This window comes from Dermochelys coriacea, chromosome 10 (assembly GCF_009764565.3).
Source record: "Dermochelys coriacea isolate rDerCor1 chromosome 10, rDerCor1.pri.v4, whole genome shotgun sequence".
Lineage (NCBI taxonomy): Eukaryota > Metazoa > Chordata > Testudines > Dermochelyidae > Dermochelys > Dermochelys coriacea.
This window is the reverse complement of record NC_050077.1, coordinates 31,981,916-32,002,329: the sequence shown is the minus strand read 5'-3', so window position 1 is coordinate 32,002,329 and position 20,414 is coordinate 31,981,916. Positions and strand designations below refer to the sequence as shown.

Genomic DNA, 20,414 nt, shown 5'->3' with positions numbered 1-20,414 from the left:
TTTTATTTTTAATGTATATGAATGAAATATTAATCTAACAAGTCATGCATTAAATGTATTTTGAGTAGTGTGTGTGTGTGTGTGTGTGTGTGTGTGTGTGTGTGTGTGCGTGGAATGCATGCATAAACCATTGATGGGTGAAGCATAAAGGAAACTACTTGGTTGTAAAACCCTTTGCTGGCACAGTCTGAAGAAATTCCTTTGAAGCAGGAAACATAAAATTTGCTTAGATATGTGAAGCCAAGCCCTGGAAATGTATCACTTCTGTTGAAGCTTTGTCAGACTCTTTTTGATGTGCCACATGTTACATCATTTTCTTCTAAGAAATTTTTGCCATTGAAGTGATATGATGGCTCAGTGCCAGCTTTCTTCAGATCAGACAGGGCTTTCCTCTCAGCATGAAGGACTCTTTGCTGGGAGTTTGAATGTTGCTATTTTGCTTTCCTAATTATGATCTTTGGTCTTGTTTCTTTTTATATGCAGGTTTTCCAGCTTGCTGCACATCTGGTTTATTGGGGAAAAGCAATTATTGTCTATCCCCTGTGTGAAAACAACGTCTATATGCTGTCCCCCAATGCCAGTGTTTGTCTGTAAGTAGACAGACCATGAGTGTCTGTAGTGGGACTGCTTTGAAAAATTCAGATGTGTTTTTCCTGGGCATTTATTTGGGCAGGGCGGTGATACTTTCTACGCTATTGAAGTTGTTGAGATGTACAAACAGTATAATTTGCTTGAATTTCATGAGCCCTTAAGGGCTGTTCAGTGCAGGGATGAACACAGGAATTGGGCAGCTCTTCTGTGGCAGTGACAGGTGTGCTTGCCTTCACTTGCACACTTATAGAGTGGGTAGCAAATTTCAGGAGCTCAGTACAGTGTTGTCATTGTGAAATTGCTTTGAACATAGGCCATTTTAAACCTTTCAATATTCTTGGCTGCTGAGTATGTCCAAGAAGAGAAACTCTTGCATGGAGCCTGAGGGAGTATCTGTCTTAATCAATTCCCTTCCATTGCAGGGGCTTCAGGCATAGGTGTGCATTGTGTGATGGGCTTGGTCACAGAGACCCCCTTGAGGCTGTCACCTGACATGCTGGAATTACCTCTGAGCCCGTTTTCCACTGCCAGCTTGGGACTCCAGAACCCTGCCTTGTTGAGCCAGACATGCTAGTCTGCTGCAACGCAGACCCAGGTCTGGTCCACGCCCCCAAAGCTTCAGACTTCAACCAAAAACTGCTCAGCAAGTCACTTATCTCCAGCACCCAGACACCCAGTTCCCAATGGGATCCAAACCTCAAATCTGTTTTACTCTGTATAAAGCTTATACAGGGCAAACTCCATAAATTGTCTGCACTCCTGTAACACTGATAAAGAGATATGCACAGCTGTTTGCCCCTCTCTCCTCCCCCCGGTATTAATCACTTACTTTGGGTTAATTAATAAACAAAAGTGATTTTTATTAAGTATAAAAAGTAGGATTTAAGTGGTTTCAAATAATAACAGCCAGAATAAACTAAGTTACCAAGCAAAATAAAACAAAACATGCAAGTCTAAGCCTAATACATTAAGAAACTGATACAGGTAATAGCTCACCCTCAGAGATGTTCCAATAAGCTTCTTTCACAAAGTAGACTCCTTAGTCTAGGCCCAATCCTTTCCCCTGGTGCAGTTCTTGTTAGTTCCAGCTCAGGTGGTAGCTAGGGGATTTCTCATGCCTGGCATCCCCCTTTGTTATGTTCCAACCCCTTTTATAGCTTTGGCAGAAGGCAGGAATCTTTTGTGTCTCTGGGTCCCCACCCCTCCTTCTAAATGGAAAAGCACTAGGTTTAAGATGGATTCCTGTATCATGAGACATGATTACATGTCCTGTGAGACCTCATTCTTCATTACCCATGTCAGGTACACAGGAAGGCTTGCAGGTAAACAGAGCCATTCACAACCAATTGTCCTAGTTAGTGGGAGCCATCAAGATTGCAAGCCACCAATAGCAGCCCACACTTTTTCTCCTTCCGAAGTCCTATTGTAATTATGCAAATACTTCATATTTCGAGTTTCAGATATAAGATACAAGAGTGATACATTTATACAAATAGGATGAATACACTCAGTAGATTATAAGCTTTGTAATGATACCTTAAAAGAGACCTTTTGAATAAAGCATATTCCAGTTACATTATATTTATACTCATAAGCATATTTCCATAAACATATGGAGTGCAACATCATACCTTGGTCTTTCCTATTCTCTGCATGTAGCACATAATTGTTTAGTCTCCTGTGGGCTGTAATTCTTTGGTCTAATTTCACTTGATGGGTTTAGCGTGCGCCATGCAGGTGCTGGGTGGTGCTGATGGCCTGTGATATGCAAGAAGTCAGACTAGATAATGTGGTGGTCCCTTCTGTCCTTAAACTCTATGATTCTAAGCAATATGGAAATACTCAAAGTAAGACAAGCATCTCAGTAAGTTCTGTGTGGTAGCTACTTTTGATAGGTATGTGGTAGGCTGCGTGCCTGGCATGTGACGTTTCAGTAACAGGTAACTCAAAAGCATAAACAGCAGCAACATGATGGGGTCCATTACAGTCATTATTTTCATTGTCATTAATCCTAGTGCTAACTGTGGCTTCTAATCAAGACTGGGGCTTGGATAAATATGAGCTGCTTATAAAGCTCAGCCTGTGCCAGACAGAGATGGTAGTGGGGTGGGGGAAGGATGTTGAGGGTGTGTTGGGTAACTCCTGCTCCACTGTTAAAAAGTTGTCCACCTTTTCCCCACTGAACTTGCAGCTGGGATGCTTTCAAATTCTAGATTAGTTCTGCTACTTCAGGTGGTATTGAGCCCATGAGCACCTTTGTGCACTGTTGGCTGTCGCATCTGCTTTGGATTACTGTAATGTGTAATAAGAAAAGGTGTACTTGTGGCACCTTTAGAGATAACAAATTTATTTGAGCATAAGCTTTTGTGAGCATCCGATGAAGTGAGCTGTAGCTCACGAAAGCTTGTGTCAAATAAATTTGTTAGTCTCTAAGGTGCCACAAATCCTCCTTTTCTTTTTGCAAATACAGACTAACACGGCTGCCACTCTGAACCTGTAGTGTGTAATGTACATGTATAATGTGTAATCTACACACAAACTACTTTGAAGTGACAGGTACCATTGGTATTGGCTTTTGGACTAGTAAGTTTAGTCCATGGAAACCTATTACACCTGTTCTTCAATAGTTGTTCTGGTTTCCTATTCTTTTCTGAGTACAATTCAAGGTTCTGACATTGATTCACAACCTGGCCTAGTTGCTGGCTCTCTGAAAGACTCTGCTCGCCCTGGGATCTGCCGCAGCAGTTGAGTTGTAGCTGTGTTGGTCCCAGGATATTAGAAAGACAAGGTTGGTGAGGTAATATCTTTTATTGGACAACTTCTGTTGGTGAAAGAGACAAGATTTTGAGCTATACAGAGCTCTTCCTCAAGCCTGGGAAAGGAACTCCGTGTCGTAGCTAATTACAGGGTCAGACAGATAATTTAGCATAATTAATTAGCACATATTCTAAGGGACCATTCAAGGTGAAGTGGTCTGTTAATATCCTTGTAGTCATAGGATAAAAAGTGGGGTTAGTGGGTTACACATTTTAATAATCCATAAATCCAGTGTCTTTATTAAGACCATGATTTTTAGTGTATAGCAAAGTTGTGATTTTAAGCTCCCAGGCTCATCTTTTGAAAATGGTGAACAGGTTTTCTTTGAGGATGAGGACTGATAGGTCAGACATAGAGTGATCACTTTGAGAAAATTGTTCACCCACAGGCGATGTGGTGTTTTTCTCTTTTACAGTTTTCCTGCATTAGGTCATTCAAGAGCATAGTGATTTGTCTGGTTTCACCAACATAGTTGTTGGGGTATTTAGTGCCTGGATGAGGTATACCACATGTTGTGATTGGCATCCCATGAATCTTGAAAGGGATGTGTGTGTGGAGGGGGGTGGAGGGTGTATTGATCATCATAGTGGAGGACATAATGTCTGCAGATTTCGCATCTGTTGTTCTGGCAGGATCTGGTGCCACTTTGAGGTAGTGTGTCCTGGTCTGTGGGGAGTTTGCTTTTGATGGTGCTCTTGAAGAGTTTGGGAGGGTTGTTTGAAGCCAGAAGAATGGATTAAGGAAAGATTTCTTCAGGATAGGGTCCCCATCAAGTATGTGTTTTACTTCTTTGATGATCTCTTGCATGGGTTCCAGTGTGGGGCGGTAGGTTACAATTAGGGATATAAGATCAGACAGAGTTTTATTTCTGTGTTGAAGCCAAGCGCTACGATATAACCGCATTTGCTCCAACCCCTCAGACAGAGACAAACACCTACAAGATCTCTATCATGCATTCCTACAACTACAATACCCACCTGCTGAAGTGAAGAAACAGATTGACAGAGCCAGAAGAGTACCCAGAAGTCACCTACTACAGGACAGGCCCAACAAAGAAAACAACAGAACGCCACTAGCCATCACCTTCAGCCCCCAACTAAAACCTCTCCAACGCATCATCAAGGATCTACAACCTATCCTGAAGGACGAGCCATCGCTCTCTCAGATCTTGGGAGACAGACCAGTCCTTGCTTACAGCCAGCCCCCCAATCTGAAGCAAATACTCACCAGCAACCACACACCACACAACAGAACCACTAACCCAGGAACCTATCCTTGCAACAAAGCCCGTTGCCAACTCTGTCCACATATCTATTCAGGGGATACCATCATAGGGCCTAATCACATCAGCCACACTATCAGAGGCTCGTTCACCTGCGCATCTACCAATGTGATATATGCCATCATGTGCCAGCAATGCCCCTCTGCCATGTACATTGGCCAAACTGGACAGTCTCTACGTAAAAGAATGAATGGACACAAATCAGACGTCAAGAATTATAACATTCAAAAACCAGTTGGAGAACACTTCAATCTCTCTGGTCACTCGATCACAGACCTAAGAGTGGCTATACTTCAACAAAAAAGCTTCAAAAACAGACTCCAACGAGAGACTGCTGAATTGGAATTAATTTGCAAACTGGATACAATTAATTTAGGCTTGAATAGAGACTGGGAATAGATGAGTCATTACACAAAGTAAAACTATTTCCCCATGGTATTTCCCCCTCCCACCCCACCCCCCACTGTTCCTCTGATATTCTTGTTAACTGCTGGAATTAGCCTACCTTGCTTGTCACCATGAAAGGTTTTCCTCCTTTCCCCCCCCCCTGCTGTTGGTGATGGCTTATCTTAAGTGATCACTCTCCTTACAGTGTGTATGATAAACCCATTGTTTCATGTTCTCTGTGTGTGTGTATATAAATCTCTCCTCTGTTTTTTCCACCAAATGCATCCGATGAAGTGAGCTGTAGCTCACGAAAGCTTATGCTCTAATAAATTTGTTAGTCTCTAAGGTGCCACAAGTACTCCTTTTCTTTTTGCGAATACAGACTAACACGGCTGCTACTCTGAAACCTGTGTTGAAGCTGGTTCTCTCTGGGTATTTGGGCGGCCTGTTCCATGAATACATTTACTTCTCTGGTGGAGTGTCCTGTTTGGTGAAGGTAGCTTTGCATGTTTTAAAATGTATATCCCGGATTTTCTCTTCAGAGTATATTCTGTGGTATCTGAATGCCTGGCTGTAGATAAGATTCCTTGGTGTGTTTGGGGTGGTTACTGGATCTATGAATGTAAGTGTAATGATCTGTGGGTTTCTTATATATAGTTGTCTGTGGTGTTCAATTGCTGAAGTTGATTATGGTGTCCAGGAAGTTGATGCTAGTGAGGGAGTGCTCCAGAGAGAGTTTAATGGACGGGTGGTAATTATTGAAGTTGTGGTGAAAATCTATGAGGGAGTTTAAGTTGTCTGTCCAGAGGCTGAAAATGTCATAGATGTATCTCAGGTATATCACTGGTTTTGTGGTACAAAGTTTGTCCAGAAATTCTTCAAGGTGGCCCAGGAAGAGGTTGGCATAGTGGGGAGCCATCCTAGTACCCAAGACTGTTTCCATGGTTTGCACAAAGTGTTTATTGTTGAACGTAAAATTGTTCTGGGTGAGAATGAAATGGATGAGTTTGGCGATTTTTGTGTTTGGGATGGATATCGGAGGGTTGCCCATTGTCTTGTAAGTATTTGAGGCAGGCAGCTATGCTTTCATTGTGAGGAATGTTGTTGTATGGGGAAGTGACATCCATGGTGGCAAAGATTGTGTTCTGAGGGAAGTTGTTAATGTTGTGGAGTTTGTGGAGGAAGTCGGTTGTGTCCTGAGGAAGCTGGCCCTTTGTGTGGTGAGTGGCTCAGGATGATTTTTGACAGGTTTCAGAGTAGCAGCCATGTTATTCTGTACTCGCAAAAAGAAAAGGAGTACTTGTGGTACCTTAGAGACTAACAAATTTATTTGAGCATAAGTTTTAGTCCGATGCATCCGATGAAGTGAGCTGTAGCTCACGAAAGCTTATGCTCAAATAATTTTGTTAGTCTCTAAGGTGCCACAAGTACTCCTTTTCTTTTTGATGATTTTTGAGAGTCCCCATATTCTTTCATTGAGAGTGCTGTGGCCAGATATGTTGGATCTGCCTGGATTCCCTTTAATAAAGACACTGGATTAATGACTTATTACAACAATCTGTAACCAACTAACCTTCCTTTTTGTCCTATGACTACAGAGGTGTTAATGGGCCACTTCACCTTGAATGGTCCCTTAGGTTAGCATAAATAGCACATAATCTCTCTCTGTTCAACCTTGTATTTAGCTGTGACACCTTCTTTCCCAGACCTGTAGAACAGCTCTGTGTAGCTTGAAAGCTTGTCTCTCCCACCAACAAAAGTCGGTCCAATAAAAGTTATTACCTCACCCACCTTGTCACAGCAGTTGAGTTCATTTGGGGCTATGGAGCTAGCAATCCCTAAACTTATTTGTGATAATCCTGGTCTCTGGGAGTTCTCAGCTGGGGGCTCTTGACTCTGGAATTACTTCCTCCATCTGCTTTGCAGAGTCAGACTTTATCAGCCACAACGCAAGGCCCATCTTTTCTGTCAAGCATAGAAATAAATGGGGGGCTGTTTGAGGGGACAATCCTTTGTTCGACCTCTGGAAAACTGTATATTTCTAATTGTGTAAGTTGTGAGCCTGTGTTCTGAGCAATGTGGAAGAACACATTTAAGTCAAGCCTAGGGAGGAGCCTAAAATTTACCTCAGCCAGCTAAGTAAAGGTAAAAGGTGTTATCCTGTGTTTAGGCAATAGATGTAGTCTGTTAGCTGACCCCAACCTGATCTTGACCTCTTAGCACATGTAAGGGTTTGTCTAGATTAGGCAAACAGTAGAAGTTTGTGCTGAAGCAGAGTGTGATTTGTCTATACTATGCAGTAATGTGCACTTATGGGGAGGCGGGATTTAAAGTGCATTAATGTATTGCACATAAATTGGCCTGAGTAGGGTATCTTTAGTGCACACCAACAGGGTCTAGTGTGCTTTAACATAATGCTGTTTGAAACAGAATTACATTAGAGCGCAGTGGGGAACCTTTAAAGTATGCCTATACTTGGAGTTTGGGTTGTGATTCCTACCTCGAGGAGATGTACTCGTGCTAGATCTTATTAAGCTAGCATGCTAAAAAATAGTAGTGTAGCCAGGGTACAGCAGCTAGCGGTAGGGGAGGCTAGCTCCCCTCAGGACAAACCCACACAGATTCCATGGGTATGTACTTGGGCAGCTAGCTCAAGCCACTACCCTTGCTACTGTGACTGCACTACTAACTCACATCTCCAGCTCTAAGTGTAGACCAACCTAAAGTGTGCACCAGCAAGGTCTAAATGGACTAATTAATGTGCAGCATGCCATTGTGCTTTAGAAATCCCACCCCTGGAAGTGTGCATTACCCTGTGTAGACAAACCCTTAGAAGATGATTTGTCCTTCCGAAGGAGCTAGGGATAGTGAGATGAAAATATTGCGTCTGTTTAATGTCTTTAAAAAAAAATCTGTAATAATGGGCCATGGGAAAATAGATCCAATTAATTAATAAGAGTCTGTGATAAAAATAAAAAAATTGCTGTGGCAAAAGGTAATACCACGATGAATATGTTCATTCACAGCCTGGAGAGGAGGTGACCAGCCTCTGTGGAGAAAGAAGTGGTTCAGGACTATTTAGAAAAGCTGGATGAGCACAAGTCCATGGGGCTGGATGCACTGCATCCGAGGGTGCTAAAGGAGTTGGCGGATGTGATTGTAGAGTCATTGGCCATTATTGCTGAAAACTCATGGCAACCGGGGGAGGTCCCGGATGACTGGAAAAAGGCTAATGTAGTGCCCATCTTGGAAAAAGGGAAGGAGGAGGATCCGGGGAACTACAGGCCACTCAGTCTCACCTCAGTCCTTGGAAAAATCATGGAGCAGGTCCTCAAGGAATCAATTCTGAAGCACATAGAGGAGAGGAAGATAAGGAACAGTCAGCATGGATTCACCAAGGGCAAGTCATACCTGACTAACCTAATTGCCTTCTATGATGAGATAACTGGCTCTGTGGATGAGAGAAAGCAGTGGACGTGTTTATTCCTTGACTTTAGCAAAGCTTTTGATATGGTCTCCCACAGTATTCTTGCCAGCAACCTAAAGTAGTATGGGCTGGATGAATGGACTATAAGGTTGATAGAAAGCTGGCTAGATCGTCTGGCTCAACGGGTATTGATCAATGGCTCCATGTCTAGTTGGCAAGCGGAGTGCCCCTTGGGTCGGTCCTGGGGCCGTTTTTGTTCAATATCTTTATTAATGATCTGGAGGATGGCATGGATTGAACCCTCAGCAAATTTGCAGATGACACTAAACTGGGAGGAGAGGTAGATATGCTGGAGGGTAGGGATAGGATACAGAGGGACCTAGACAAATTAAAGGATTGGGCCAAAAGAAATCTGAGGTTCAACAAGGACAAGTGCAGAGTCCTGCACTTAGGACAGGAGAATTCCATGCACCGCTACAGGCTGGGGACCGAGTGGCTAGGCAGCAGTTCTGCAGAAAAGGACCTAGGGGTTACAGTGGATGAAAAGCTGGATGAGAGTCAACAGTGTGCCCTTGTTGCCAAGAAGGCTAACAGCATTTTGGGCTGTATAAGTAGATTGAGGGACATGATCATTCCCCTCTGTTCGGCATTGATGAGGCCCTCATCTGGAGTACTGTGTCCAGTTTTGGGCCCCACGCTACAAGAAGGACATGGAAAAATTGGAAAGAGTCCAGTGGAGGGCAACAAAAATGATTAGGGGGCTGGAGAATATGATTTACGAGGAGAGGCTGAGGGAACTGGGATTATTTAGTCTGCAGAAGAGAAGAATGAGGGGGGGATTTGATAGCTGCTTTCAGCTACCTGAAAGGGGGTTTCAAAGAGGATGGATCTAAGACTGTTCTCAGTGGTACCAGGTGACAGAACAAGAAGTAATGGTCTCAAGTTGCAGTGGGGGTGGTTTAGGTTGGATACTAAGAAAAACTTTTTCACTAGGAGGGTGGTGAAGCACTGGAATGGGTTATCTAGGGAGATGGTGGAATCTCCTTCCTTAAAAGTTTTTAAGGTCAGGCTTGACAAAGCCCTGGCTGGGATGATTTAGTGGGGGATTGGTCCTGTTTTGAGCAGGGGGTTGGACTAGATGACCTCCTGAGGTCCCTTCCAACCCTGATATTCTATGTTTCTATTATGATGATTTTCTCACTTAATCGGGATACTAGATGTCATAAACTATAATGGGATTCTTTATTATTTACCTAGAACATAAAGAACATTTTTGTTGTGAATTGGCACGTCTTGTGCAATGAATGAGTATTAGTAAGTTTATTTAAATTCTGTTTAGACAACAGTGCAAGACTAATTTCTTTTTGTACCTCTTTTCCATAGTTACTCCCCTTTGGCAGATGAATTTTCTTGTCAGTTTCCTGGCCATGATTTGCCATCTGTGCTTTCCAAGTTCTCTTTGCCAGTTTCCTTATCAGAGTTCAAGAATCCGCTAGCTCCACCAGTACAGGAGGTAAGTTACGGAGGACCGTGTGAAAGCTTATGATTGACAGACACCAGACCCCTCATGATTGACCTGTTTAATGTGATCATGGGGATGAGAATGTCCAACTAGAAGCTTTCAGAGCTCTTGTGGATTCAAAAAATCTTTCAATTACTGGGCTTCCTAGCCACCCATTCAAATTACTTTACATCCACATGATAAAAATTCTTAGGCAGGTCTAGCTGGAACCATTTGAGGGTCTGTGCTGAAAAGCACGTTGCTTAATGAAATTGCTGAGCGTACTTCTTTGCATCTTATAAAATATCCTGAGTAAGATAAAAGGGGAAAAATTGAAAATCAAAATTGGATTTAAAAAAAAAATGTCCTAGTTCAAACAGGTTTTATTTAGGGGAAGGTCTATGGGCCTGTGTTATACAGGAGGTTAGACTAATCAGAGGTTCTCAAATTGATTGCACCACAACTCCCTTCTGACAACAAAAATTGCTACTGACCTCAGGAGTGGGGACCGAAGCCTGAGCCTGCCCAAGCTCCACTGCTGTGGGCAGGGGGGGGCCAAAGCCTAAGCCTGAGGGCTTCAGCCCCAGGTGGGGGGCTTTGGCCCTGGGCGGTGGGGCTCGGGCTTCGGCCTGGGGTGGTGAGGCTTGGGCTTTGGCCCCTGCTCCCAGCAAATCTAACACCGGCCCTGGAGACCTCATTAAAAACAGGGAACCGCTGGGTCACTAGCTGATCATAGTGATTCCTTCTGGCTTTGGAATCTGTGAAAAATTCTATTTGCTCTATAGAAAATTGTCCCGATCCCCATGAATCTTTCATCTATAATATATACATAGAATGTACCTTCCTCAGAAACACAAAGATAAACAGCTATTTTTATATATTCCAGCTGCTTTAGACTTGCAATCTGGATTTAAAAGCAAGCTGTACTATGTATTTACTTAGGCTTCTGTGTGAATCTGAAGGAGTTTAAAGGATAATCCAAGAAGTGGACTTCAGCATGTAATCAACAGAAGTGCATGTGTTACAATATTATAGTATCAAGGTTTTCAGATTTGTGTTTTACTGTTTGTTCAAGCAATAGTGATTAAGGCTTGGGGAATTTCCTGAGGATTAGTGAAAGGCTGGGAAGAACGAATGGCCTCAGATCACCAGCCCTATGAAAATGCCTTAGGCTGAAGTAATTGTTGCTATTATATAAACTGAACTTGGGAAAAGCTTCTCTAATTGGGCTCTTTTTGCATTTGCACTCGTCCCCCTACCTTTGTGACTGTGTCTACACTAGAGACTTTACAGCAGCACAGAGCTCTCCCGTTGACATAAATAAATCACTCTCAACGAGCGGCGGTAGCTATGTCGGCAAGAGAAGCTCTTCCACCGACATAGTACTGTGAACACTACCTCTTATGCCAGTGAAACTTTTTTATTGCTCATGAGTGTGGTTTTGTTACACGTCTGAAATTATATAAATTTTGCCAACATAAGTGGTGGTGTAGACATGGGCTCTGCTGCATGCATGACATCGGTATTGGTCCCTGTCTATATTTATAGAAAAGTAACATCCAGCAGTGTAGCCAGTCAGATTGCAAGAGAAGAACTTATTCTGATTGTGATTTGAGTGAGGTAGTGCTCAAAGTGCACCAATACAAAAATATACTGTATGTGTAAAGAGTGATCTTAGTAGAACAGGCCTGGTCAGTCCTCCTGTCTTGGATAGTGACTAAGACAAGATGCTTCAGAGAGAGAGAGAGAGAGAAGCATAAATATACCTAGCTGTGAAATTTTATATCGTTGATGAAGTTTCTTCCTCATTCTACTTGGTGACCGTTTTGTCCTGAAAATTGAGGACTAGTATCCCTTGTAATTTTTTCCTAGCTACTGTAACTTCAGACACTATTCTTATTCTCTGTGATGAGTTGGTAGGGATTCCTTCTTTCTGTTTGTATATGCAAAAGCCTCATATTATATGTTGTTAGGAACTTTGTATTTATAAATCTGTGCTTTGTACCATTTTACAGCAATAAAAAGACATTAAGTTAATAAGAGAACCTTAAGGTTGTTTAGTTAACTTCTTACAAATCAAAAAATGCCAAACTAAATTTGCATAGTCAGCCTTAACTTTGCCCATTGAGCATATGCAAGATGAAACCATCTTTGACTGCAAATGATTTCACTAATAAGGTATACTTGTCATGCGCCCAATGGAGCGGTTTCATGAATCAGAGCAATAAGGAGTGGCAGAGGCAATCTAAAGGCCAAATTATGTTTTATCTCAATCAGTTTGGGGTAAAGTATAAACAACTAAATGGGGAAATAATCACAAGTAAATCAGTTAGTAGTTTCTACTAAGGCTTATATTGTAAACTACTGTGAACTATTATTATCCACCGTATATCAACTATTATCTTTCTTAAAACTCACTTTATAAATAACATTTTACATTTGTGAAATAACAGAATTTTGAATTAGATAATACAATGCGTTATAATATAATCCCCATCGTTATACATTCCCTTTTCAACCAATTTGTCTGGTCCTGAAGTTAGGCTTACTGGCCTGTAATTGCCATGATTCCCTCTGGAGCCGTTTAAAAAAGTTAATGTCCTATTTGCACTGTCCTCCAGTCATCTGGTACAGAGGCTGATTTAAGTGGTGGGTTACATAGGGTTACATACCACAGTTAGTAGTGCAATTTCATATTTGAGTTCCTTCAGAACTCTTTGGTGAATACCATGTGGTCCTGGTGACTTATTACTGTTTAATGTATCAATTTGTTCCAAAACCACCTCCATTTGGGATAGTTCCTCAGATTTGTCACTTAAAAAGAGTGGCCCAGGTGTGGGAATTGCCTTCACATTCTCTGCAGTGAAGACCGATGCAAATAATTCATTTAGCTTCTCCTCCTATTAAGGTCAGTATTACCAATTGGTTCAGCTATATTCATCTCTTGGACCAGATCCTGTGCTCCACTTAGGAGTAAATCAAGCATTGTCTCTCTCCTTGTGGGTTCCAGGACTAGCTGCTCCAAGAAGCAGTCATTTAAGATGTCAAGAAAATTTATCTCTGCATCCTGTCCTGAGGTGGCATGTACCCAGTCAATATGAGGCTATCTGAAATCCCCCATTATTATTGAGTTTTCTTTTTTTAGCCTTTCTGATCTCCCTGAGCATTTCATAATCACCATGACGGTCCTAGTCAGGTGTGGAATATTCTTATTATTGAAGCATGGAATTTCTATCCATAGAGATTCTGTGGTACAGTTTGAGCCTTTTACTATATTTACTCTGACACTCTTTGTTTTCTTTCATATATAGTGCCAGTCCTCCCCAGATCAACCTACTTAGTCATTCCTACATATTTTGTACTCTGATATTACCGTGTCCCATTGATTATCATCGTTCCACCAAGATTCTGTGATGCCTATTATATCAATATCCTGATTTAATATTAGGCACTTAAGTTCACCCATCTTAATATTCAGACTTCAAGCATTTGTATACAAGCAATTTTAAAATTTGCCACTTTTTAGCTGTCTGCCATTATGTGCTGTAATTGAATTAGACTCTTTTTTTTCATTGGACTGTTTCTCTTCAGTTCCCACCTGTACTTTATTAACTTCCATCTTCTTCTTCTTAGTATGGTATACAGAATCCCCCTTAATAGATCCTCCCCTAACGGATTTCTCTGTCTGAACAATATGCTCGTCTGCACCTGTCAGCTATCCCCCAGCCCTTAGTTTAACAACACTTCTACAACCTTTTTAATTTTACATACGAGCAGTCTGGTTCTGTTTTGGTTTAGGTGGAGCCCAGCCTTCCTGTACAGACTCCTCCTGTCCCCAAAAGTTCCCCAGTTCCTAATAAACTTAAATCCCTGTTCCCTACACCACTGTCTCATCTATGTATCCACGCACAGTATGAATTTTCAAAGGCTCATATTCTAGTCATATGAAAACTGGTTCTTGCTAGAATACTTGAATGTGCTTCCCAATGAGGGCTATTGCTGTCCCATATCTTAATTTCCTACATCTGGCTATTTCCAAAATGAGGGGAGAGGAATGTGGGGCCCCCATACTTCAAAGTGTCTGAACCAGCTGTGTCAGAGGGAGGTTTAAACCCCCCATAAATGGACAACCCTGAATAATAAGTCCTTGAGGGAGATTTCTCCCCATGCCCAGGCAGGTGGGAGTCTGGGTAAAAACCAACTGTCTGGGTAAAAACCTCCCCCGTAGACATGTTGTCACTGGCCTCCTCCACTATAGTACGTATTTTTAGTAATTCACGTTTCCATTACTCTTAGTTATTTGCTTCTTCCGGGATAGGACCAGCTTGGCTCTGAAGAAGGTGCTGGGTGTAACTGGGGATGGCTTGCTGTTTCTCATTGAACAAAAGATGCTTTTAATTTTGTATTATATTTTTTTTAACAAAGTGGTTGCTAGGTGAAGCCTCCATTTTGCAGATGAACTGAATTAATTATGGATTGTACAATAGTGCAGTGGGAAATGAGCATGTGAGGGAATAGGAACTGGAGGGGGCTGCATGTGTTTGAGAGAATAGCACAAATAGGACTCAGTCAGATCTACAATGCATCTGGAAGCCATTATGTGGCGAATCCAGGGCAGCTTTTGTTGCAGAGGGTGTGGAAGTACCATTTATGTGCAATATAGTCAGTTATAGTAATATAAAATGCATGTTTGCTGTGTGCTGGATTTAAAAATAGTGCTTGCAAAACTTCAAAGAGAAATATTGGGTGAGTGTTGTTCCGTCACCTGAAGTAAAGGTCCAAAGCTAAGCCTGTCACCTGATGATTGGTATGTTGATAAGTTCTAGAGTAATGCATTGATTTGATTTACAGTGATAGCAGAGACCTAAAGTATCTGGTGGGTCTAAAATAAGGAAATGTTTTAATGATGGTTTTGTTTTTTTGCCATAGTGTAGTGAATGTCAGTCCAATTAAATGAGCCTGCTCGAACAACCATTTATTTTTACCAATAAAAATGCAGTACACCCTCGCTATAATTAATTTGTTGGGACCCAAGCCTTTTGTTTGTTATAGCCAGGAGTTCATTATAGTGAAAGGACAATGAAAATGAACGGATGGTGGAGCTGCCAGCCATGTGGTGGAGTGGCAGAGCTGAATAACAACTCTGCATGTATGTGCAACTTTCATTTTTTAAAAAAAAATTATAGTACTGTACTGTTGTTGGGATACAGGGACTATATTCATTATAGCTGAAGGTTCGTTATAATGAAGGGCATTATAACGAGGGTGTACTGTATGCTATCCTCTTTCTTTCGCTTTTGAACTGAAAGCTTCCCCAGTAGCTGTTCTATTTTTTTCAAATGTAATCCTTGGGATTAGTCTAATTTAACCTGATACACACTCTCAGACTGGAGTGAGGAGAGACAATGTGCTCCAGTGGCTATATTTTTAATTAAAACCAGAAATATAAATATATATATGACCAAACCAGAATTGAACCATCCTTGTCCCCTTTGTCCCAGCACCTAGCTATTCCCAGTTTTCTTGACATTTTCCTTTTCCTTTTTTCATGGGAAAAAAACCGCTCTGAGGATCTAATCACAGGAAACAGGCTTCTAAAAATCAGTGTGTTAAATAAAGAATTTTATAAATGCTCTCTGTTTCCAGGAAGGCAAAGAATATTGAAGGACTTAGTCTTGCCTTTGCAGAGTTCAGTGGGCTGTGTTCTGTATTGTGTCTCCAGATGGGGTAATGCATAAAATCATTGTTTTTCAGAACTAAAATGTCGGTTGTGTGCTTATTTGTCAATAAATACAGTGCCCTGTATTGTTACCAGCTTCTTGCATACAGAGTGTCACACAACTGTACACTACGCTATGCAGCTGGATCTGGAGCTTGGCCTACAGCAGTGATGGGAAATGGCGTCCTAGGGATGGAGAGGAGGGAAAGGGGTGTTGAAATTTTCTAGTGGAAATAATGTAAATGTTGTTGCAGACCAGATAACAGACTGGAAGGAGGCAGGGATGGGGGAGGGGATGAGGAGGCAGATTGGAGGCGAGGATGAGGAGAGTGGAGTGAAGGACACATGAGAATGGGGTTAAAATTTAAACTTAATCATAGATTAAAAGAAAGCAAAATGTTTCATCCTTGTATTTGCTGCATGGCCACAGTTCTTCAGCCAAAGATGGCTGGAAATAACTCCCTATAGCACCAGCTGATGACTAAGCTTTATGAGCAGTCCCCCATGGCTAAGCATGCCATTGCCTGCTCAGCTGTCCAAGCTCTTTCTGGCATCAGGAACAAGGCCATCTGATTGGTAAGGTTTTGAAACCAGATGTGAAGATTAAGATACTCCCATGGCTCAGAGGAAAGCAATGAGTTTCAGATCTAGATCAGGAAAAGTGGTAGGGAGGAATGCACCTCTGAGACAGCTCTATCTGGAATGTCTATTTCCTCTCCAAAGCAAAGAGATGCTCACTTGATGGAGAATGAGGCAGGAAGTTCATAATGGCCATGTTCAAATGAAGTGTCTGCAGAGCTCAGTACCAAAATCCCAGCCAGGCCTCGTTTCTGAAACTGCTTGTGTAGTAATCTTCACCCTGGCACCAGCACCTGCTGCAGATGTGATGCAGCAGCATACAGTGCTGTCCTGGGAGAGAGAGAGAGAGAGAGAGAGAGAGAGTGCCAAGGAGAGGAGAAGGGAGGGGGCTTGGAATCCGCCCAAAGGGGCAGCTGGAAAAAGCTGTTAGAGGCGGAGAAGAATTGAGATGCCGAGCTCGAGAATAAATGGGTCGGAGGTGAGGTGATCAAATAAAAGACAGGAGAATAAAAGTACGGGACTGGGAAGTGAGGAGGAAAAAGGAAATGGGAAAGATTTCAGGTCAGGACAAGCAGAAAAAATAGACCTTGATACTTGGCCAGATCCTGTTAGAGAAGGAGGAGGGGCGGGGGGGAGAATATACAGATTTACCAGAAAGTGAGTATCGAGGAGAAAAAAAAAATGAAAGGAAATATAATTGGTGAAAAGGGGAATTGATCAAAAAGCTGTATTAGATACAAACAGACCCTGGAAGCAGTAAAAGGAGGCATACCCACAAAGGACCTAAAGTACATGGACAGAGAGCGTGACTGTTGGAACATCTGTTAATAGAATACAGTTCAAAAGTGCCTAATGGATGAGCAAGGGCCCCTTAGGTGAAGAAACCCCACTTGTGGATAAACATGGTGAAAAGAGGTACAGCCACGGTAACATCGAATCTGAGGAGCACTTCAGGCAGAAGAGAGGAAAAGAACAGGACAGCAAGAGTGGAGCTGGACTTGCATCCAAGGAGAGGAAAATTTGATTCTTCTCTGAAGTGACACAGTATCTTGTAGAGCAATCTCTTTTTTGTTCATAATAACAATGCATTTGGTATTAACTGTACAACATGTAAAAGCTCACAAAGATTAATGAGTTGGTATCCTATAGTTTATTAGTACACGTAGTAAGTCTCTGGTAATGGTCTAGATCAGGGATCGGTAACTGTTGCCATGCGGTCCACTAGGGAAAGCTGATGGCGAGCCAGGACAGTTTGTTTACCTGCAGCATCTGCAGGTAAACAAACTGTTCTGGCCCACCAGTGGTTTTCCCTGGTGGACCGCATGCCAAAGGTTGCTAGTCCCTGGTCTAGATTATTTATGCTCCTGGTACAATTTTGGAGTGTTCCCTTAGAAAGTTCTAAAAAATTTAAATTATCCTTTTTGTCTTGATTTTCCTCATAGTTAGAATAGCCTAGTCAGGTCACCACACTTGCTGTGCTGTGTAAGTATTGATGTAAACTTGAGATTAGCCCTCTGTATGGTGCATAACACAAGACAAATGTAACAAGGCTGCAGGGATGGCATGACACTTCAGGACTGTTCAGATTGTGCATATCAGAAGTGACTGCAATGATGGTGTTTTTACTTAGTCTGTATTATGATTAATATCCTCAGTTCAACAATCCTATCTTCCTGCCTTGAAAGGGAAGGTGAAGTCTCATTTAAATCTGACTTAAAAGGTGGTCAAATTTCATGGTAGCTTCTGTATTCCCCATTGAAATGCAACTTCTTATAGCTGTTCAGTGATTGACAAATGATATCCCTTGTGACAGAGTGAATGGAAATATGCCCAGTATCTCAGAAGAAGAAATCTATTAACTTCCCCGGAAGAAGCTGCTACCTTTGTAGTCAGTAAGGCCACCAAACTGTTACCAAAGAGGGGAGGGCATCAACTACAGAATTTTGTTTACATTCCTTGTCTCCAGTGGCTGCTTATTTATATTGTGGTTATGTTCACAATGTGCTGAGTGATGTCCAAACATAAGAACACCTGGTTCCTGCCCCAGCTAGCTTTCTGAAATACAGCAGCTTTCTGTGAGCTACATCATCCACCAATAAAAAGAGGAGATATTTGCTGTTAAGCAAACCAAAACTAAAATATCATTGAAGTTTCCTCAGCAGTTTCTCCATTCAGGTAGTACTTTAATGTTGGCTCTTTTAAAATATTGGTTAGTATCCCATCACTAAATGAGGCAGAAAGAGGGCATGTGCAGTGGCTGTGATGTGACACATGGCATTTGAGGTTTGGAGCTTTTGATCCCTTTTAAACACAATTCCTCTGAATACTTCCAAGGTCAAGACGAGAGTGAAAGGTTTCAAGGATGGGTGTGTGTTTGTATATGCACACCTCCCCGCAGCCAGCCTGGCAAGAATGACGTTAAAAGTCTGCATGGAGAGAAACGGTCCTGCCCCATGAAACTGCTTGAGCTGTCAAACCTGGTCTTGCATCAGGAATTCATGAAGGGATAGAAATAAGGTATAGGTGAAAGCGTAGTCTGCCCGTGGGGCAGCACAAAACCTCTCTCCACTCTGCCAGGGAGAGGAACTGGTTTGTGACTCCTGCCAGGAAAGGGTTCATATTCCTCTTCTAAAATAAGGGACCCACTCTGTTCCCCAGAGGACAAGGAACTACACTGCATACCCAGAGGCAAAAGGTATGTCTACACTGCAGTTAGACACTGGCCTGCCAGCAGACTCAGGCTTGCAGGGCTTGGGCTAAGGGGCTGTTTAATTGGGGTGTAGATGCTTGTGCTTGGGCTGCAGACTGAGCTCAGGGACCCTCCCACCTCACAGGATTCTAGAGCCTGGGCTCCAGCCTGATCCTGAATGCGTACACCGCAATTAGGCTAAGAGGCTGTTTGAGCTCAAGTCAGCTGGAATGGGCCAGCCACAGGTTTTTAATTGCAGTATAGACATACCCAAAAGGGCTGCTTCAAGTAGATCTGAAACAAGGGACTGCTTTTTCTCTCCAAAATCATGTGAACTGTATTGTGATGAGGAGGTACAGGCACTGGCCTGTGTCACCATGCCCAGGGATCTGATAAATCTTGCTGACATCTGAAAGTGCCCTCACAGCTTAATAATTCCCACCATAAGAGTGTGACAGAAGGGGCAGGAGAAAGATGACTTTAGCAGTAGTGTTTCAGGTGGCTGGATGGAGTAAAAGGAAGAGGAAATAACTTTCACTTCATTAGTTGGAACATCGTAAATATGAGCCAAACTTTACTTTCAGATATTTAAACATTAATGTTACTGGGAGTTGTGTACGGATATGTGTGGAGAATTTGGCTCATGGTTTGGAAATGTATGCCAATGTGTCTGTGCCAAGATTGATCCTGCCTATACGAATATCTCAAATGCCTAGACACATAAGTGTTAGGTGCATGGAATCTGGTAGAAAGAAATGTGTGTTGGTCTGTCCATCTCTACAGACCATGTAGCTGCATAACACTTCATGAAACTAAAATAAATTTTGGGGTGACAGCTTTAATAACAAAATAAGATATGCTGGCTACTTCTTTGGCAAAAGTTTTCAAAAGAAAATAGACTTGTGTGAAATGCACATATTGATTCATATTGCATGAGAGAGAGAGAGAGACTACTATATAATGGCATTACTGTTAACATCTATGTGTCTGTCTGTCTATCTAGTAGTTATATGAAGGGGTCCCTTAATTCTGGGGAATGATTTTCACATTGGTCATGGAGCCCCGTGCGCAAGAGTGATGCTGTTGTGCTAGCAGCTTCACAGGTGGTGGGAGAGGGTTAGTCTGAGCCATCCTATACCTGCGCAGGTTCTTTTGGCTAGACTGTCTTCCTTTGAAGTCAGCATTCATAGTTCCTTGAATTTTCATTGATTTTTTTTTTTGAGGTCTTGGGTTTTTTCAGGTGGTTTTCCTTGAGATGAAAGGACATTTAAAGCTCTGGGAAGGTTATGAAATTAGCTAATTGGTTAACTGTTGCATACTAACTGTTGTCGGTAGCTACCGGTGTGGTGCTCCACTCTTGTTCGATAAGTCGGCTATGTGCATGTTCCCTCTGTGTGCTGCCCCAGTTCTGCACAGATAGCT

General features: G+C 42.2%; 1 protein-coding gene across 23 annotated transcripts in view; it reads left to right on the top strand.

Moving 5' to 3' along the window:
* NPRL3 (NPR3 like, GATOR1 complex subunit) overlaps positions 1-20,414 on the top strand; it is an 89,600-nt gene that overhangs the window by 45,721 nt on the left and 23,465 nt on the right. For 19 of the 23 annotated variants that reach the window (XM_038418216.2, XM_043493548.1, XM_038418211.2 and 16 more), the window contains 2 exons: positions 484-590; positions 9,888-10,017. In XM_038418216.2, the coding sequence (XP_038274144.1) occupies positions 484-590; positions 9,888-10,017 (237 nt within the window). The remainder of the gene's footprint in view (positions 1-483; positions 591-9,887; positions 10,018-20,414) is intronic. The other 4 variants (XM_038418226.2, XM_038418225.2, XM_043493552.1 and 1 more) reach the window with 1 other exon arrangement.